General features: G+C 39.8%; 1 protein-coding gene across 13 annotated transcripts in view; it reads left to right on the top strand.

Moving 5' to 3' along the window:
- The window catches only part of LTBP1 (latent transforming growth factor beta binding protein 1), a 390140-nt gene that overhangs the window by 332331 nt on the left and 39811 nt on the right, over positions 1–17998 (top strand). For 7 of the 13 annotated variants that reach the window (XM_041755923.1, XM_041755925.1, XM_041755922.1 and 4 more), the window contains 2 exons: positions 10634–10759; positions 14130–14273. The exons of 1 other annotated variant lie outside the window; for it this stretch is intronic. In XM_041755923.1, the coding sequence (XP_041611857.1) occupies positions 10634–10759; positions 14130–14273 (270 nt within the window). The remainder of the gene's footprint in view (positions 1–10633; positions 10760–14129; positions 14274–17998) is intronic. 5 more of the 13 variants (XM_041755924.1, XM_041755935.1, XM_041755934.1 and 2 more) reach the window with 1 other exon arrangement.

The following is a 17998-nucleotide window of genomic DNA, read 5'->3' as shown; positions in this document are numbered from 1 at the left end:
GAAAACTTAGAAAATCCAGGGAAGCCTGGGTGGCTCAGCAGTTAGGCGCCTGCCTTTGGCTCAGGTCGTGACCTTGGGATCCAGGATCGAGTCCCACATCAGGCTCCCTGCGAGGAGCCTGCTTCTCCCTCTGCCTATGTCTCTGCCTCTCTCAGTCTGTGTCTCTCATGAATAAATAAATAATCTTAAAAACAATAAACTTAGAAAATCCTCTCAAGTATAAAGTCATTTATCTATCAGCCAGATAGATTGGTGTTTTTTTTAGAGTCTTCATTAATTTCTTACAATAAGATCTTATACCTTTTATCTTTACTTTTTCACTTTGCATTATATTATTTGTATTTTGCTGATCTTTGAAAATAATTTTTTGATGACCACATAATTCCATAACATCATACCATATATTTGTAAAAATGTCTTGTGAGTTATGGAGATCAGACTGTTTCCTTTGTGATTGTTGCTATTTAGTCCTCTATGAATATACTGGTATGTACACGTTTATTTTCATCAGTGATCATGTCCCTAGACTAGATTGTAAGGTACTTAATACAAGATCAAAGGGTGTTGGCAACCTCACTGGCTTAACAACACCTGGGACCAAAAAAAAAAAAAAAAACACCTGGGACCACATTGCTTCATTGCTTGCCAGAAATATGTGCTGCTTTCTGTTTCTACCACCACCCGATGAGACCACCTAGCTCTTGACACTCTCAAGAAGCTAATGCTCCATTTTTGTGTTAATTTGATAAGTAATATCTCATTTTAATGTGCTTTATTATCAATAAACTTTTATAGTTATCTCTTATGTGACATTTTTTTGCCTATATGAGGTGGAGTTTGTGTTTTTCTGATCAATTTATGTATATTAAGGATAATGTTTTATCAATATTTTATAGATATTTCTCCCATTCTTTAATTTGCCTTTTAAGTTTATTATGCTGTTTTTTCTTTCCTATATTTTTACTTTGCCATTTTATGTATTCTGTTATCAATTTTATACTTTTATTTCTTAGAGTATTTTATCTCTGTGCTGTTGTTTTTGTATTTAACTTTTTTTGTACTCTGGGATATAAAAATGAATATTTTCCTCCATTCAGTTTTCTTTTTCAAGTTGCCTTTGAAAATTTCAGATACAAGTTCCTGCGTTACAAATTCAACTTTTTAAACTCCATTGCAACTTTACTGTACTTTGCTTTTGATCAGATGGAGAATGGCTGTGTCACCAGGTGTTCTTCTAGCCCAGCGCCACTGCTTCAGTGGTTCTTTGTCCCCTGCTATGACTGTGAGTGCTCAGCCTTGGATTTTGGTGATAATGTGATGTGCCATCTTTTTAAGGTCCTCATAAGTGGCTAGTGAGGGGCAAGAAGAGGCTGTGTGTTTAGATACATTTTTTCAATGCAAAATTGGGTCAGAAAAGCTTTCAAGAGGCTCCGGTTAAGAATTGGTGGGCATGGAGACTTGGAGGATGGGCTTGGAATAAATACCATAAGCTAAGATTTGGAGACATGATAGATTGGATATGTTTAGGAACATAAGTAAATTAGTTTCAGTTGAACATGTAAAAGGGGAAAAAGGAATATATAGGATATAGATAAAGAAGTAGGCAATGGCTGGATTGTGGAAGTTTTGCTAGCTTTTGTATTAAGCAAGTAATATGCTGAATATTGCCTTTGCACACCTGCTATGCACCAGGCTTGTTTCCATGTGGGCATGTAGTAATAAGCAAAACAAATATGTGTGTACACAGGGCAAGCAGTAAATACACAAATAAGCTTTCCAAACAGCATGTGACCACAAGCCTTTACAGCTGCTATGAAGGAAAGAGAAGAGTCAGTGAGAAGGAGGAGGAGGGAAAACTATTTTATGAAATGGTATTTGAGCTGAGCTCTAAAGAGTGAGTTAGCTGCTAGAAGAGTGGGATGGGGATGGCAGGTGGGGTAGAGCATTCCCAGGTGGAGTTTTAGTGAGGGCAGAGACTCTGAGGCAGGGAAAGTAGTAGCATTCAGGGAAGTGAAAATGAAAAAGACCTATGTTCAGTACTTGAGGCAGTGACTCATGGGCTGGAGAGTCAGGAGCAGAAGATGCAAAGCTTCCCAGAAAACACCATGGGTTTGGATATCATTCTAAGTGTAAAAGGAACAGACTGATTAATTTTAAGGACCATGGTATACTATATATCATCATTTTGAAGGTATATATTTTTTCACACTCTAATAGTTGGATGCTTCTTATAGTTGATGGGTTTTTTTTAAGCAGTACAAAATAGCTTGTAGAATTTTTCCCCCTTTCTTAGAGGCACATAAAATATTTGTGTCCTTTTCAGTGTTTTTACTCTTAATATTTGATTTTACTCAGTGCTATATATTTTTAAAAGGCACATCACCCAGAATGCTGTTTAGAAATGGGATTTTAGAGGGGCAAGAAAAAAGTCAGGGGAAGTCTTGCAGGATGTTGTTCAGTGCAGACATATTGGTACTCAGGCTAGAGTAGTAACGGTGTGATGAAAAAAAATGAGTGGCTCGGGAAATCTTTTGAAAATGGAACCTGGTATTGGGTTAGAATATAGTGTTGAGTTGGATGTAGGGTAAGAAGGAGAAGGAATATTGAGAATAGATCTCTGGTTCTGGATTTAGCAATAGATATTTGCTGGCATTATTTGCTCACAGGGGAAAAAAATGAATCAAGTTTTTTTAAAGATCACATTTATGATTTGGGATTAGAGCTGACCATGAAATAAATATTCATGTGGGTGTATCAGGTAGGCAATTGGATGGATCAATTTAGATCTAGTACTTGGAAGAGGAGTCTAGCCTGGAGATATAACCTGGGAGTTGTCAGATATAGATGGTATTAGAATGGGTAGGGCCATCAAGAGAGATCATAGAATGAGAAGAAAAGAAGATCTAGGACTAAGCCCTGAGAAACACCAACATTTAGGAATAAAGTAAAAGATTGTGTAGAAGTGGCCACAGGATTAAGAGGAAACCCAGGAGCATACAAGACCATAGAATCCAAAGGTAGAGGGTACTTTAAGAAAAAGAGTAGTCTGCTATATTAAATACCACTGAGCAATCTGTAAAGATGCCAGTCAAGAAGAGTCCTTTGGATTTTACAAAATGGTGACTTTACTGGAGAATTACTTGGTTGGACTGTTTCAGTAGGTTAATCATTTTCTCATTAGAGGATGGATTTGGAGTGGCTGAAAGCACAAAACCCATTAGAATTCCACTGTGGAAATTCAGATTAGAGATAGTAAAGCTCCCTATAAGGTCGAGAGGAGGGGAGAGCATGAAGATAGAGTCAAGGGAGAAAATCAGAAGAGTGCAATGATTGGATGTAGGGAGGTAATCAAGGATTAGTCCCATGCTTTGGGACTTGAGATGATATTTTTGTTTTTAGGGTGGTTTTCATTGGGATATCTTTAACTATGGATGGTGAATGTACATCATCCACATAATGATTGATGAAAATCAGGGCAAAAATTTGGTTTACCTTCTCTGGAACTTCTAGCTATTTCCAGAAATCAAATGGTAGGCTGCTCTGGGTAATTTTTAAAGAATATTTTAAGTAAATCTTTTCTGAAGTAATGGGTTTCAAGATGAGGAAGAAAATGAGCGATCTTTCATTGACTAGCCTTGTTTTCTAGAATTTATGTACTAGAAAGTTGGATTTGAAATATAATTTGCTACCTCTGTCACTTCTTGATGCTTACTTATTTTAGGCTACTAGCTTTCAGAACATACTTATGACCGTCAAGATCCCCAGGTTTTCCCGCCATCCTTCTCTGTCAGGCAATGGCGTGGCAGTCAACTCCGTACAAGGACGTACTTTTGCTGTTTTCTGGCTCATCCCCATTTCTCAGAACAAAGTTATTTTCCAAAACACATAAGGCCCATATTCTTCAGCCTGTTGATATTGCCAGACCTCAGTGGACCTTTTTCTTTTCAAGGCTCTTTCCATATCCTATTGTATTGTCTGGACCATCTCCAAATCCAGTTTTTAATTTCCTATTGGCTAAATTTTATTTTTTTTCTTTAGGCCTTGCACTCCTCTTCCGTTTAATCCTGGCTTCTCTCCTCTGCTGTGAGAGAGACCTTAATCTCTTTTGGGCCAGCCGCCATGCCATTTTAAAATTCCTTTGGGCAGCTATTCAGCTGGTTTAACATTGTTCAGTCCCACTTCTTGGCTGGGATTTACTGTCTCCTGCTCGGCTTCCGTTCCTTTCAGTAAGAAGTATGAGGGCTGCATTTCCCCTGAAGCAGGAACCCTACATCCCTTCCAGTGTAAGCCTCCTCCACCCCTACTTTTTTGGCTTTATTTTCCTAAGATTCTGGCACCAAATATTTAACCAGTTGAAGTTGGTCATGAAGCCCTGGGCTGAAATACTGGGTCGTTCCTTTATATGAAGAAATTCTGAGAGCACCAGTACTATACACGGTTCTGGGATTTTCCGTGGCTGGAACACCCTCGGTGCTTGCTGGGCCTTTCTTGCAGGGTCTCCCCCAAAAAGAGCCTCTGAAGGACGTCCAGCACCTTGGGTATTTAGGTTTCAAGTATGATAATACTTGATGTTCAAGACTTGTTTAGGGATAAGAGCAGAGTAGTTGATTAAACTCTTAAGTCAGTATAAGTTGAACAGTGTGTGTTCTGACTTACATCTTTGTAGTGAGAACACTCCAGTATGCTTGTTGGACTCACAGACATTTGTTTCTATTCATCCTCTGACACTGGCCTTCTAGAACCATCACCATGATGGGAGGCAAGAGGTTGTGATAGGTAGAGCCGCAAACTTAGATTCAGAAGGCTGCTCTTTTGCTAGGCTCTGTTCCTTTGCCAGCTTTGGTTGGGTAACTTTGAGGCAAGTTACTTTGCAACCCCAGGCCTCAGCTTTCTGATTCTTAGAATGAAAGGGTTGAACTGGATAATCTTCAAAGTTCCTTCAAGTTGAGACGAACCCTATCATTCATATAAAAAATGTCTTGATGACAGGAAGTCTTCTTCTTCTCAACCATGCAGCTTTGGAGATTTTCCTGAGAATGATCCATTACCAAAAATGGGACTCAGTTTCTGTCATCCACCTCCCTAGAGTGAGCTGGTGGCCTCAGAAGGCTCGTAAGTGAGCTTTTTCTTCCAGCAGGTAGATGTGTCTTACTCAGAATAAGGAAAAAGAAAATCAACACAAAGGTAGGACATGTTAAGAAAGAAAAAGAAGCACTTTTTTCTTAGTGCAGAACAAGGAACTGAGTGGTGTATCTAAGATGAAGAAAACCAGCTCATTTCATTGACAAAGTATTTACAAATAGTCTTTTCTCCCCATACCCATACTTTTTGGTGTATAGTACAGAATACCTAATGGAATCATTAGGAATCTTATTAGGAATTTCACTGTTGCAGTCTTTGAACATAGCTGTAATTTTCTGGTGAGTAATAAGCCTTATCCTAGACCCCAATCTCTTTTAGAAAATCCTGCCTCTTTCCCATACTTTAACCTCATTTCATAGTTCACTTTACCTAAGTGAGAATATGACATCTGGCCTTATGCCTTTATTTGAGAATTTTAGGAATGTGGTTGGAGTTCTGCTCTTATATATAAAATCCCTGATACTAATTAATAGGTTTTGAAAAGCTTTGGTCTGTTGAGAAAATGTACCAGGCAAAAAGCATATATAGGCAAGGAAAAAAGATCTACCAAATAGGTCAGAAATTAAGACCTTCAAAATGTGGACCTATCTAGTCACTGACAGCATTGCTACTTTAAAAATGAGCCACTGGTAATTCCAGCTATCCAAAAGGATGCTCTGTTTCTCTTTCTTACATTTATATTAATCTTGTTATTAGAGAATTCATATCAGGGATCTACCGTTCTTGATCTGTGTAATTCCTCCTTGAATTCATATCCACATACCTATAATATTTATATCTGCCTTGCTCTATGAAATATGAATAGAGAAAACTTGCCTGAGAAAGCAACAGTATTATAGGAGCATAACTAATTCATCTGGTTTGCCAACTCTGGAGATCTCTGGAAACTCATTTCTTCATCACTCATCTAGTAGACAGTATGACTGGTGATAATATCATGCATGGCTCTCCCAGATGTCTAAACAAAATTGGTTTTAGTAATTTAGTAGAGTGACCCCTTCATTAAAGAGAAATCCTGCTGTATTAGCATCATTCAGAATTGAGTTTCATATTCAAAATCAACTTCAGCAAAACAAGATGGCTTTCACTTATCCATTTAATGAAACTTGCATCTTGGAAGGGCTTTTATTCTCAAATAATAATAAATGTTCTTGCATTTAGTCTTACTTTTATAGAGTTGATCTTAATTATAGCAGGTCTTAGGACTTTATAGACAGAACTAACAATGGGAAAATATCTCAGCACTCACATCATCAAAGACAATTCTAATGAAATAATGTTGTTTTATACAGGTCATTAGAGAAATAAAGCGAATGTTGTCCTTTTGTTAAGCTATTACTTTACCTCATTGTTGAAAACATGAAACTGCTGAGAGTTACAGTATATCATTTTCATAAAATATGAGTTGTTGAAGAGCTAGTCTCCAGCAGGCATTCCACGTTATTTTTTCCTATTCATTTAAATCCAAAATATTGCTCATCTAAACTCTCTGTGTTAATCACTGGTGCATTAAGTCTGAGACTGCAAGACGCCCAGTAATTCATAACCGTCTCAGGACTTGTTCACCTTAAGGTCAGTTTCTCAGTTCCTGAGCTGGTGGTCATTAACACAAAGTCATCATCAGCTGTGACTGCACAGAATTAATAAAAAAAGAAAGCAAAGAGATGTTACTATAAGAATCTGGACTGAAAAGCCGCCAGATTTTCGGCACTGGTTTTCCTTCCTCCGTCTTTGCCGTCTTGTTTTAGTAGGGATCTAAGTTGCTGGTGAGACTCAGTTGGGTGTTCTCCACCCCAAAAAGTGGCCCTGATGGGTACGGCAATGGCACAAAATGCCCTGGGAGCAGAGAGGAGGGACCCTAAAGTTTGATACTTGGGATGTGTCCCTTGGGCTGACTCCTGATGGGTCAGTAAGAGTTTGTGGAAGGTTCCAAGTCAGTGAGAAATCAAAGACTATAGGGTTTTCAAGAGACTGGTATACTGAGAGGGCTGGGATGTAAATTGGGAAATAAATGTTGGCTAAAAACTCTGGCTGGACTGTTTAGCCAGGAGCCTAAGGAGGAAGGATGCTCTGTGCTCTGCCAAGGAGAGTGGTTGGTGTCCTCCAGCCAAGAAGAGATACTGAATATTCTGAACAAGGGAGTGTCACTGACAGATTTGTAGTTGGTAGACAATGGATTAGAGGGAGGGTGGCCAGATTGGGGATAAAGGAGTGTGAGGAGTGTGGGGAAGACAGAAAAGAGGGTATGATAGGGAGGGACAAAACAGAGGAGAGAGAGAAGCATGCCCCAAGATTTCTAGCTAAGGGGGCTGGTTGGAATCCCTGATGAAGAGAATATAGGAGAACTGTAAGTGAGGTGAGGAGGAGGGTGATAGTAAGTTCATTTATCATGAACATGTCCCATAGTATCAGATAAATGGTTTCAAAGGACAAAGATCAACCTTTGAGAGACACTGGGAAATCATTAGTATAATAATTGATAATTTGAAGCATTTCTGAGTTTCTTTCCAGCCTTTAAATCCTGTGGCTCAATGAACAGTCTCTTAGACAAATACCCATTTCCAGAAGTCTAAAATTAGTAGGAGCCCATGGTAAGTGATTTGATAATAGTATATAGTTACTGCTCTCACAGTTGTGACCGGTAAATAAATTGTGGCCTTAGGCTGACATTGGAAATCCATCAGAATAGAGTCACTTTGTGTCATCTTTGTGTTGTTGCAGAAGAAATTCAGTTATTTAGATGTGAAATAATGTCATTGAGTTTTTGGTTCAAGTTGAGGTAAGAGAGAGAGGCAAAAAAGGAAAAAAATAAGAGAGGTTTGGGATCCCTGGGTGGCGCAGCGGTTTGGCGCCTGCCTTTGGCCCAGGGCGCGATCCTGGAGACCCGGGATCGAATCCCACGTCGGGCTCCCGGTGCATGGAGCCTGCTTCTCCCTCTGCCTGTGTCTCTGCCTCTCTCTCTCTCTCTCTCTCTCTCTGTGACTATCATGAATAAAAATTAAAAAAAAAAAAATAAGAGAGGTTTGTCAATAAGCTCAGGAAGTGTGGTTTAGGAAGAATACAGTGAATTTGATTTCAGGCCCAATAAGCTTGAGATTAGAGCAGAAGATGAAATGGGAATGATTAAGAATCAGAAGTATCCTGGCTGGAGATGAAGCTTTGGAATTCATTCTGATGACCATGGTAATTGAAATCCAGATTGTCTGGAAAGGGTGGAACAGGGCAGCTCTGAGGAAGCCGTAGGTCCCAGGGAGGCCCGAGCCTTGGCAGACCCCATCTTCAGGCTGCAAAAGGATGAGGGCCAGCCAACACGGTTAAAAGTCAAACAAGAATAATACTCCATCGTGGGATAGAGAGAGAGAGTTCAAGGAGGGTGTTGGCAGCCTTGGAGGTCAAGGATGATGATGGCTGACTGGAACATGATCATCAAATTTACGCACAGGTCAGCCGTTGGTGGCCTTTCTCAGAGGAGCTTTGTAGAGTAAAGAGAGAGTGAGTTTGTAGGTCATGAAGGAACAGGGAGAGGAATACTAGTAATAATTAATAACTTGTTATTTTGGTGAGTGCTCACTGTAATTTTAGGAATCTACCAATGTTACTAGTTGTGAGGTTGCTAGTATTTTCTTTTAACTGATGAGGTACGTGAGGAACAAAGGCAGTGGGTGTAGATAGTTCTTCTGAGACGTTCTGTAGCAGTAGAATGAGTGGAAGAGAACAGTAGGTGACATAGTAAAGTGAACGGTTTTCCAGGAGATTTTAACCTTTTTTTTTCTTTTGAGATTTTTAATATGTTTGAAGTCAGTGAAGGGGGGGGGGGGGGGTGAGTGCCTGAGGATGCTAGAGAAAGGTGAGCAGGTATCAGTAGGAGGAGGAGAAACTGATAGGGAGGGAAGAAAGAGCCCAGCCTCAAAAGGAGAAGGGAGAGTTGTGTTTGAGTTGAGAAAATTAAGAAAAGTGGGTAGTCCTTCGTAGTTTCCAATTCAGCAGTGAGACAGTCTCCGAACTTAAGCTCGGTTATGTTGGAACATTAGGAAGGGAAATGGAGACAGCTACCAAGTAATCATTGTATTCATCTTCTTTTTCTACTGGAAAGTTTCTTGACATTAAAAAATTTAGGAGGAGGGCAGCCTGGGTGGCTCAGCGGTTTGGTGTCGCCTTCAGCCCAGGGTGAGATCCTGGAGACTGGGGATCAAGTCCCATGTCGGGCTCCCTGCATGGAGCCTGCTTCTCCCTCTGCCTGTGTCTCTGCCCCTCTCTCTGTGTCTCTCATGAATGAATAAATAAAATCTTTAAAAAAAATTTTTAGGAAGAGCAGGGACTCCTGGCTGGCTCATTTGAAAGAGCATGTAACTATTGATCCTTGGGGTTTTGAGTTTGAGCCCCATGTTGGGTGTAGGGATTGCTTAAATAAATAGAACTTTTTTAAAAAATTGAGGAAGAGGAAAACTCAGTTTTATTGACTCCTCCAAACTAAATTCTGTCAAGGGCTTCTCAACTTACCATTTTTTAAAATCATTTGTTATCTTCCCATGTATTTGGATGCAGTAACTGCATTTTCTTAACTGTATCTCAAAAAGCCTGTGTTTTGGGACTATGTGATCGATCCAGAGATAGAGAGGACAGAACCTGACAGATGGGAGTGTGTGGTGTGGCAGTAAGCAAGGAAAAGGGCACCAAAAACCCAAAGGAAATTAGTCACTGTGAGGATAGAGAAGTGTATCTAAAGGTCTGTTTGCAACTTTGTAATTGAGACATCACTTTTATGAGAACATTTTTTTTTTAATTTGGAATCAAAGGCATAGGACCACTATCATCAAGTTTATAGAGAACACAATGAATTTACAAATCAGCCACTGGCTTATCAGTGGGAGCATTGATACTTAAGACCTTGAGTGGCTATAACTTGGTGACAGGAAATCTTGTGAATCAGTCAGACTGACGGCTACGCTGCTGAACTCATGAGATTCTCTGTCTCTCTCCTCCTCTTCCTCCTCCCCTCCTTCTCTCCTTCCTTCCTGGGAATGCTGTTGAGATTTGCCCAAGGTTATCTATAGGGTTGAGTGAGCCACTGCCAGGAGGCCAAGGCTTTTTGCAGCCCCCACCTCTGCAGATAGAAGTGTGAGCATTGACAGCAATCCAGAAAGGTGACAATACTTTTCACGTGTTTCCCCTGTAGGAGAATATACCCTCCTTGGACATAAAGGGTTGGAAGCATGCAGAAAACATGGACCGTGGCAATTATAGCAGCTATATCTGTTTGAAAACATTTCCTAAGGAAAAGTAAATGTTTTCTCACAAAGCCTAGCATTTGTCTATGAAGACCTTTTCATCAAAACATTTTATTTATATGTAAAATGTTTTAGAGGTTCATTCTGTGTAAACATGATCATCTCATGCTAACCGAGGTGTGCTGAGCACCTCTGTCTATCCATTAGTATCTGGTGTTTGTCAGTCTGTGTTTTGTGTCTGATGTTACATGTCTTTTTTGCAGATATTGATGAATGTGTAAACAACACTATTTGTGACAGTCACGGGTTTTGTGACAATACGGCTGGCTCCTTCCGCTGCCTCTGTTATCAGGGCTTTCAGGCCCCACAGGATGGGCAAGGGTGTGTGGGTGAGTGTTTAGATTTCTTTCCACAACATGTTTCACGTTCCCCCTACTGAAATGCCATCAAAATCGTCAACAGCAGGAGAGATTGTAAGCAAGGTAATTCGGATAGACTTTCATCCTTATTTGATTTTGTCACACAATTTGCGGGTGTACAGAAAGATGGCTTCTGAAATTGCTAAGGGCCCTAAGAAACAGAGAAGGAGAACTTTGAATTTCATGTATATTAAGAAAGAACATCTGTTTAAACTCTAGCTGTGCATACGGAGCCCTTGTGCAGAGTCCCTCCTGCCCAGGAAACAGTCTGGTGTGTGGCATGGCTTGTCTGTCTTCAGGATGTACCTCCCTAGGCAGTGCACTTAAGGAAGAGTGTTGGCAAGAGTTTCATTTTCCAGGAATGACACCTGTAAAATGATGCTTTGAATTGTGCAACTGTATTTCTTCAGTCTGTCTGGGCTTGATGGAGCTGGAAGATATCCTGAATATCATTAGATGTCCTAGAACGGGGGTCCAGGAAACGCTCCCATAGTCCATATATTTGATATTTCATTTTATGATCAGCTGTGATTTCTTTAAATCAAATTCATTATGGAACATTTGCAATTAGAGCCATGAAATGAGAAAGAAGAAAGGTTATTAAATTAAGAACATCCCAGGTAACAAGGCTTTTTCTTTACTCTGACTCTGTTAATTTTGTAGCAGACAACGTCTCAGGAGGCGGCTGTGTAACTTCTGAGTTTGAACATATGCAATTCAAAGCATTAATTCATATCTAGATTAGACAAGGAAAGCAAAATTGATTTGGAAGTTTAATGATGAACCCACCCCCTTGCACAGTCACCACTTTTAAACTAACACTGTCATAAGTGCTGGTTCCAAATCCTGCTTTAGTCTCCTTTGCACTAAAAGGCAATAAAAATTGTCTAAATATTTGGACTAAACAGCTCACGTGACTGGCTCCCACTTCTCAGCCTCCACACCTCCTTCTTCACCTTCTGCACCCCAGTGACATACCTCTGCATGTGGTTTCTCACAGAGCTGTGCAGTGATTTGGCTGTTGTGTGCCCCTCCTGCTGGGGATATCTTCCCAGCTTCCCCTTGCCTGAGTGGCACTGACTCCTCAGGATACTGTCCCTGTCTTCCCAGATGCTGTCCCTGCTCCATTTTTCTCTCTCCAGCTCAGTGCTGACCCCTCTCCTGCTTCCACAGTACCTTCAGCAGATTCAGTTACAGTACTTACATGCTTTGGCGGGTGTCATTTGGGCATACTGCCTGCGGCTGCCTACTCCGAGGCCTCCAGATCCTGTGGTTGAGAACATCGTCTCTCCCTGCCCTAGTTGGGACTAATGGTTGGCCTATTTGTAGATGCACAGTAAATTTTAACTGTTACCTGTTGAGATATCAGATGTCAAGCCACTGATTCCACATCAACTCCTGAGTCCCGGTTGGTGATGTTTACTTCTAACCAGGCAGATGAGCATGCTGAACCCATCTTGACATTCTCTTTTAGCCCACAAAACACCACCCTTAGGGGAAGGATATTTGTTATCATTTTGCCAAACTCAACAGGTGTCATTTTATCTGTTCATTTACTCTTTCAAAGATATTAACTGAGCATCTACTATGGGCACTTCATGCGAGGTGTTTTGTAGAATTTAAGGGTTGAGACAGCCCTGAGACCAAACTAAGACCATGCTGTCTCCTCTGCTTGGACCCTGCCAGTGCCTCCCCACCCCTCACCCCTTGCCTGATCTCTGGCAACTCTGTTCCATATTACTACTCATCCTTCAGAGGCAACTTCTTGGCTCCAGTATCATTTCTGTGACCCACCCCTCCACTTAAGGTCCACTGCTCCATGCTTTCCTTGCACTTTTCATTCTTAGCACTTAGCATGGCCTGTGAGATCATCTGGCTGATTTCCCTGGCTTGACCATAAGCTCTGTGAAGGCAGGAGTTGGGCCTGCCTGCGTCATTGTTCCACCAGTGCCTGGCCCACAGGAGTAAACTAGAAAGTATTTTTTGGTTGAGTGAATTCATTCTCGTGGGAGAGATACCAATAGTCATGTAAATAATACAAGTTAGAAAGTAGAAAGTTCCATTTGACATTTACCAAATTGATAAATGTGAACTGGCAAATTTCTAAAGTCAATTTTTCTGGTCTAAATTATGACTGTCTGAGTTGATTAAATATGCCAACTCTCTGCTTTCCTTCGTGTTATAATACCTTTTCATAAGCAAAACTCAGCTCATTAGGTTTATATCTGTTTATATACAAAGTGAAACGGAAAACTGAAGTAAGTATCCAAATAAGTCAAGATACATAAACTTTTTGTCCAATTAACTGGGTATAGCAGGTGAAAATAAGATTTTCTTCCCCTGAATGATTTGGATAATTGCTCAAATATTTAACTTTGTATAAACCGTCTCAGAGTGCGCTCATGAGAGTTGATGTTTGTACACGTTTAATGCATAAAATACATGAGCATTTCAGATGTCAAGTCAGGTGCTTCGTTGGACTGGGCATTCGTTAATAAAATTTCTGTGGATGAGACAAGGTAAAAGGTAGTATTGGGCAAGTCCGAACATTAGGATTAGCCTTTTTTAGGGCTATGTGCTTGCATAATATCAAATAAAACTTACTCATTAGTAGATTCTTGGACTGTGTTTTAATTAAGTCTAAAGTACAGATGAGAAACACTTAGCAAAATAGAAATGACACTATGGAACATCCACAGAATTTTTAAAGGAACAGCCAGTCATAGCACTATATGTTACTGGAATATTTTTTTTTCTTGTGAATGATTAGTGTAACCTGGTGAGTATTTACAAGGGTCTTTCCTTTATCTCCCAAAGGGATACACACCCTGATTTCTGGTTGTTGAAGTATGGGCATTTTGGCTACTAGAGAACTGTATTTTCAGATATATGAACAGGTTGAAAACAACTTTTTAAATGAGTGTAAGAAATGTTATTGTTTCTGAAGTGTCAGTTTTACTAATTTTCCTTGAATTCAAAAGTGAGAGTGCACTGTCATGTTATTTAAGACCTCATTATGTTAAAAAGTCAAGGAAGAGAAAATTAAATGGTCAGAGTATACATACGATCCTTGCAGTACAGTTCCAGGGCCCTCCTTAAAGTGGAATTGGAATTTGGAAACTTTGCTTGGTGTTTTCATGGTCCTTTTACACAAACCAAATTATGCAGCCCAGCCTTTAAGCTTAGGCTTCTCCTATTCCCCAGAATAGTAGAAGGGTTTGATTGCTCACTAGGGAGCATTTGTGACCAGCAGGCACCATGAGCCCTGGTACACCTGGTAAAATAGAGAGCTGTCAGGAATGAGGCACACATCTGACTTGATCTGTGCTCCCTTTTCCAGATGTGAACGAATGTGAGCTGCTCAGTGGGGTGTGTGGTGAAGCCTTCTGTGAAAATGTGGAAGGGTCCTTCCTATGTGTGTGTGCTGATGAAAACCAGGAGTACAGCCCCATGACTGGGCAGTGCCGCTCCCGGGCCTCGGGAGGTAAGTCACAGTGGCTCCTCTTGGAGACTTGTACCTACACAGGTTTGGGCCAAACAGTCTGGGAGTGAGGTAAGGAATAACCAAATGTTCTGGCACACTGCTGTCCCTGGAAGCATCCCTGCTCTTTCTGAGCCTGCCTTATCAGTGAATTAGGATGTGGTCAGTGATGACTATTTGAGCTAGATGGCCTCTGTCCTGCTTTCCAACCCGGAGACGCCATGTGTAGGGCAAAGAATCCAAAATGATGAGAACATTCACTGGGAATCGCTCACAACTCCGAGAGCCATCAGCTCAGGGTTTAATATGGCATCATCTCATTAGGTTGCATAATCTTTCTTTCTTGGCCCTAGGAGAAACGTATCTTGACCCTTCTCTAAATTAAAAGTAACATATAGGCCTCTCAGGATCTACAAAGACTTCCACTTGGAATTGTTACGGTGGTTTTTTTTGTTGTTGTTGTTGTTGGTTTTTTTGTTTTTTTGTTTTTCCATAAATTGGCCCAGAGAGTGGCTGTGTTTGCATTCGTTTAAAATTTGATTTAGTCTGTGTCGTCATGGCACGAATTGAAATGGAGAGCTGATGGTTTTCCAGATAAATTAATCAACTTCCAGATCGGTCTTTTAGTTTGTGCCATGTAGCTATAGTTTGGTTGTATTTTAAGGAAAGCAAAAGACCAAAATGGTCATTTGAGAGCCAAATAAAATGAAACATTGGCCATTTGACTTTCTTACTCAATCTCAGTTGATTTTATCCATGCTTCTATGAGAGCTCTCCCTACTTCTCAACAGGGTACACTTGTTCTGTGTGAAATAACGGTCTTTGGAAGTGATAGGGAATAAAAATTAAAAATATTTTCACCAACACATATCCTTCTTAATCATTAAATATAGAAAGGAGGGGTGCAGAATTACACAAAAACACAGTAATTCCAAAATATGTGAAGGGGACGAGATGAAGTATTGTCAGAGGGAGGGGTTGCTCTTCATTCTAGTGACTACCACTGTGACACATGAGCCATAGAGAAAAGACTTATCATCTTAATGGTTCCTGTAATAGCAAAAACAAACACGAAATTAAAAAACCTGGCTGGCCCATACTAGGATTGGTTAGGTAACAATCTCTTTCTTCTTTGTCTTTGGTTCTATAGAGTAGCACCTCGCCCACAGTATTATTTTTACTGAAATAATTCACATATCATTCTATTGTATTAAATGATTCATGCAAAGGTTAGGTAGTCAAGATAAGTGCGTGTGGTACAATGTGAAGTGACAAAACATGGTCTTCCAGTGATTACAGATGCCAGTGGTGGGGAAGGAAGACAAGAACACATTTAAAAAGATAATTATTAGAATTAATGGAAATTTTAGCTTTTTCCTTTATTTTCCAAACTTCTTGTAATATTTAAATTGAAATGGCCATGGTGGTCTGCTGTTTTCTAGCTGTGCAAGCTTGGGCATATCATTTACCTTTTATGAGTTTTGGTTTTCTCACTTATAAAATAGAAAGGTTATATTTACCTCATTTTATGAAGTTTTTTTAAATCCTATACGTAAAAGCCATTTGTTAATGGCAAAGTAAGCTATAATCCAAACACTTACATGATACCTATTTCTCATCTTTTTAGGATTTGTTCTGAAATGGTGGACCTTTTAATTATTTTTTTTCTAGATTTTTTTTTGCTAGAATGTTTTAGCAACATCAAAAAATAGTTCATTCACTTCACATAGATTCGAATGAGGTACATGTCTGAGATCCTAAAGCTTGCTCATTTCTTTTTTTAGAGATTAATGGCCCCGTAATAGGACTGTAATACCATCTGAACCATTTTGGGGGAACTGGAGTAGTTCATTATAAACTGCCTCTTAAAACTTAACAGTGATTCCTTTTTTGTAAGTGTTGTTCCTCATCTCCTATTTTAAAGTTTTTCTGTACAGGGTCTGGCAATTGAGTCTTGCATCAGGCTCCCTGTGAGGAGCCTGCTTCTCCCTCTGCCTGTGTCTCTGCCTCTCTCTGTGTCTCTCATGAATAAATAAATAGAATATTTATAAAAAATAAAGTTTTTCTATAACAAAGTTCCGAACACTTGCTTTACTTTTTTCCTCCCTTAGTGTCCTTGGCTGTCCCAGTGACTGACTTTCTGAAAAGTTCTGGAATGCCTCCTAGTCAGAGTTCACTAAGTACTATCCTGCCTTTTTAAAAGAACTTCATTTTGAATACTTGTCTTCATAAATCTTGTCTGCCAGTGGATGCATAGTTTCTTTTCCTCTTAACTTTGTATCTAATCTTTCCATGATGGTTTCATACATATTTTCCTCATAGTTCTCTGGCTTCTGCTAAATATTGTACATACCCTGTTGTTTTTATTGGTCCATGTTAGTATAATCTGACTAATTTATGTAGTTCCTGGCAACTCTGACAACCATTCCTCAATTTGCATAGTTCTTGGCAAACTTTAACTGATTATATGCAGTCTTAAGATTGTCTATGATGACATCTTCATCTGAGCAATTCTGTCAGGACCCTGAGAGACAGTCCGACTATAAACTGCAGGAGATTTCTCTCCCTGACTTCATCAGGGCCAGGAATTGATCTGCTGTTTAAAAAGGGAATTGAAGCTGGAAATCCTAAAGAATATGATATAGCTTTTAAATATTTAAACTTTAACTTAAAGCACATAAAGGTACATTCATTCACCAAACTTTGAAGGAGGGCCAAGGTCTTTCTTCAAGTAGAAGTCTACTCTTAGAGTCCTGCATGGCTTGTCTTGCATATACTATATTATGCATGATCTGTGCCACCCACTTTTTTTTTAAAAAAAGGTATTATTTATTTATTCATGAGAGACGCACAGGGAGAGAGGCAGAGAAACAGGCTCCCTGTGGGGAGCCTGATGTGGGACTTGATCTCAGGACCCCAGGATCATGCCCTGAGCTAAAGGCAGATGCTCAACCACTGAGCCACCCAGGCATCCCTATGCCACCACTTTTTAAAAACAATTTTTAGTTAAGTTCAATTAGCCAACATACAGTACATCATTAGTTTCATATGTAGTGTTCAATAATTTGTCAGTTGTGTATAACACCCAGTGCTCATCATACACCACCTACTTTAAACTGAGTAAGATTTTAAAGGCCTTTGTAAAGTTAATGAGTGTAAAATCCCTCTAGGTTTTTATAGTTGTCTTATCCACACCTAATTTGATGGCGTTGTTTTTACTGAATCAACTTCAGTCTTTCCAAATCTTGAACTTGTTCTATAAACAGCTCCTTTTAACTCATACTTTACTGATTTCCATACTGTTTAGTTATATAATTACAGTAATTAATAAACTGGCCAGAATGTTTGGGAATAAACACAATTGAGTCATGGTCAGCCTACTGCTTAACATGAAAGAGCAGAAGTGTGTGCTCCTATCTGAGAGAAGCCTGCTGGCTGTGAGCACCTGCTGTGGACATTGGCCAGGGTGCTTCTCAGAGCGCAAGAGAACACTGGTTCATACAACAGGTTGCTTAATGGAGGCCACTTAAAAGCGTTTGTATCCTACTTCAGTCAAAGGATCTGCAGTTACATAGGACCAAACTTGGCTTACCAAGTGAAAGTTTTTAACAAGGATTCAGATTAATACCACTTATGTATATGATAGGCCAACAGCTCAGATCTCATCCTTCCTGAAAAGTAATTCAGAAAGGAAAGATGAATTTGCAAAAAGGCTCTAACATTTTTAC

This window comes from Vulpes lagopus, chromosome 5, assembly GCF_018345385.1.
Source record: "Vulpes lagopus strain Blue_001 chromosome 5, ASM1834538v1, whole genome shotgun sequence".
Lineage (NCBI taxonomy): Eukaryota > Metazoa > Chordata > Mammalia > Carnivora > Canidae > Vulpes > Vulpes lagopus.
Note: the sequence above shows the minus strand (reverse complement) of the source record. Positions and strands in the feature narration are given on the sequence as shown.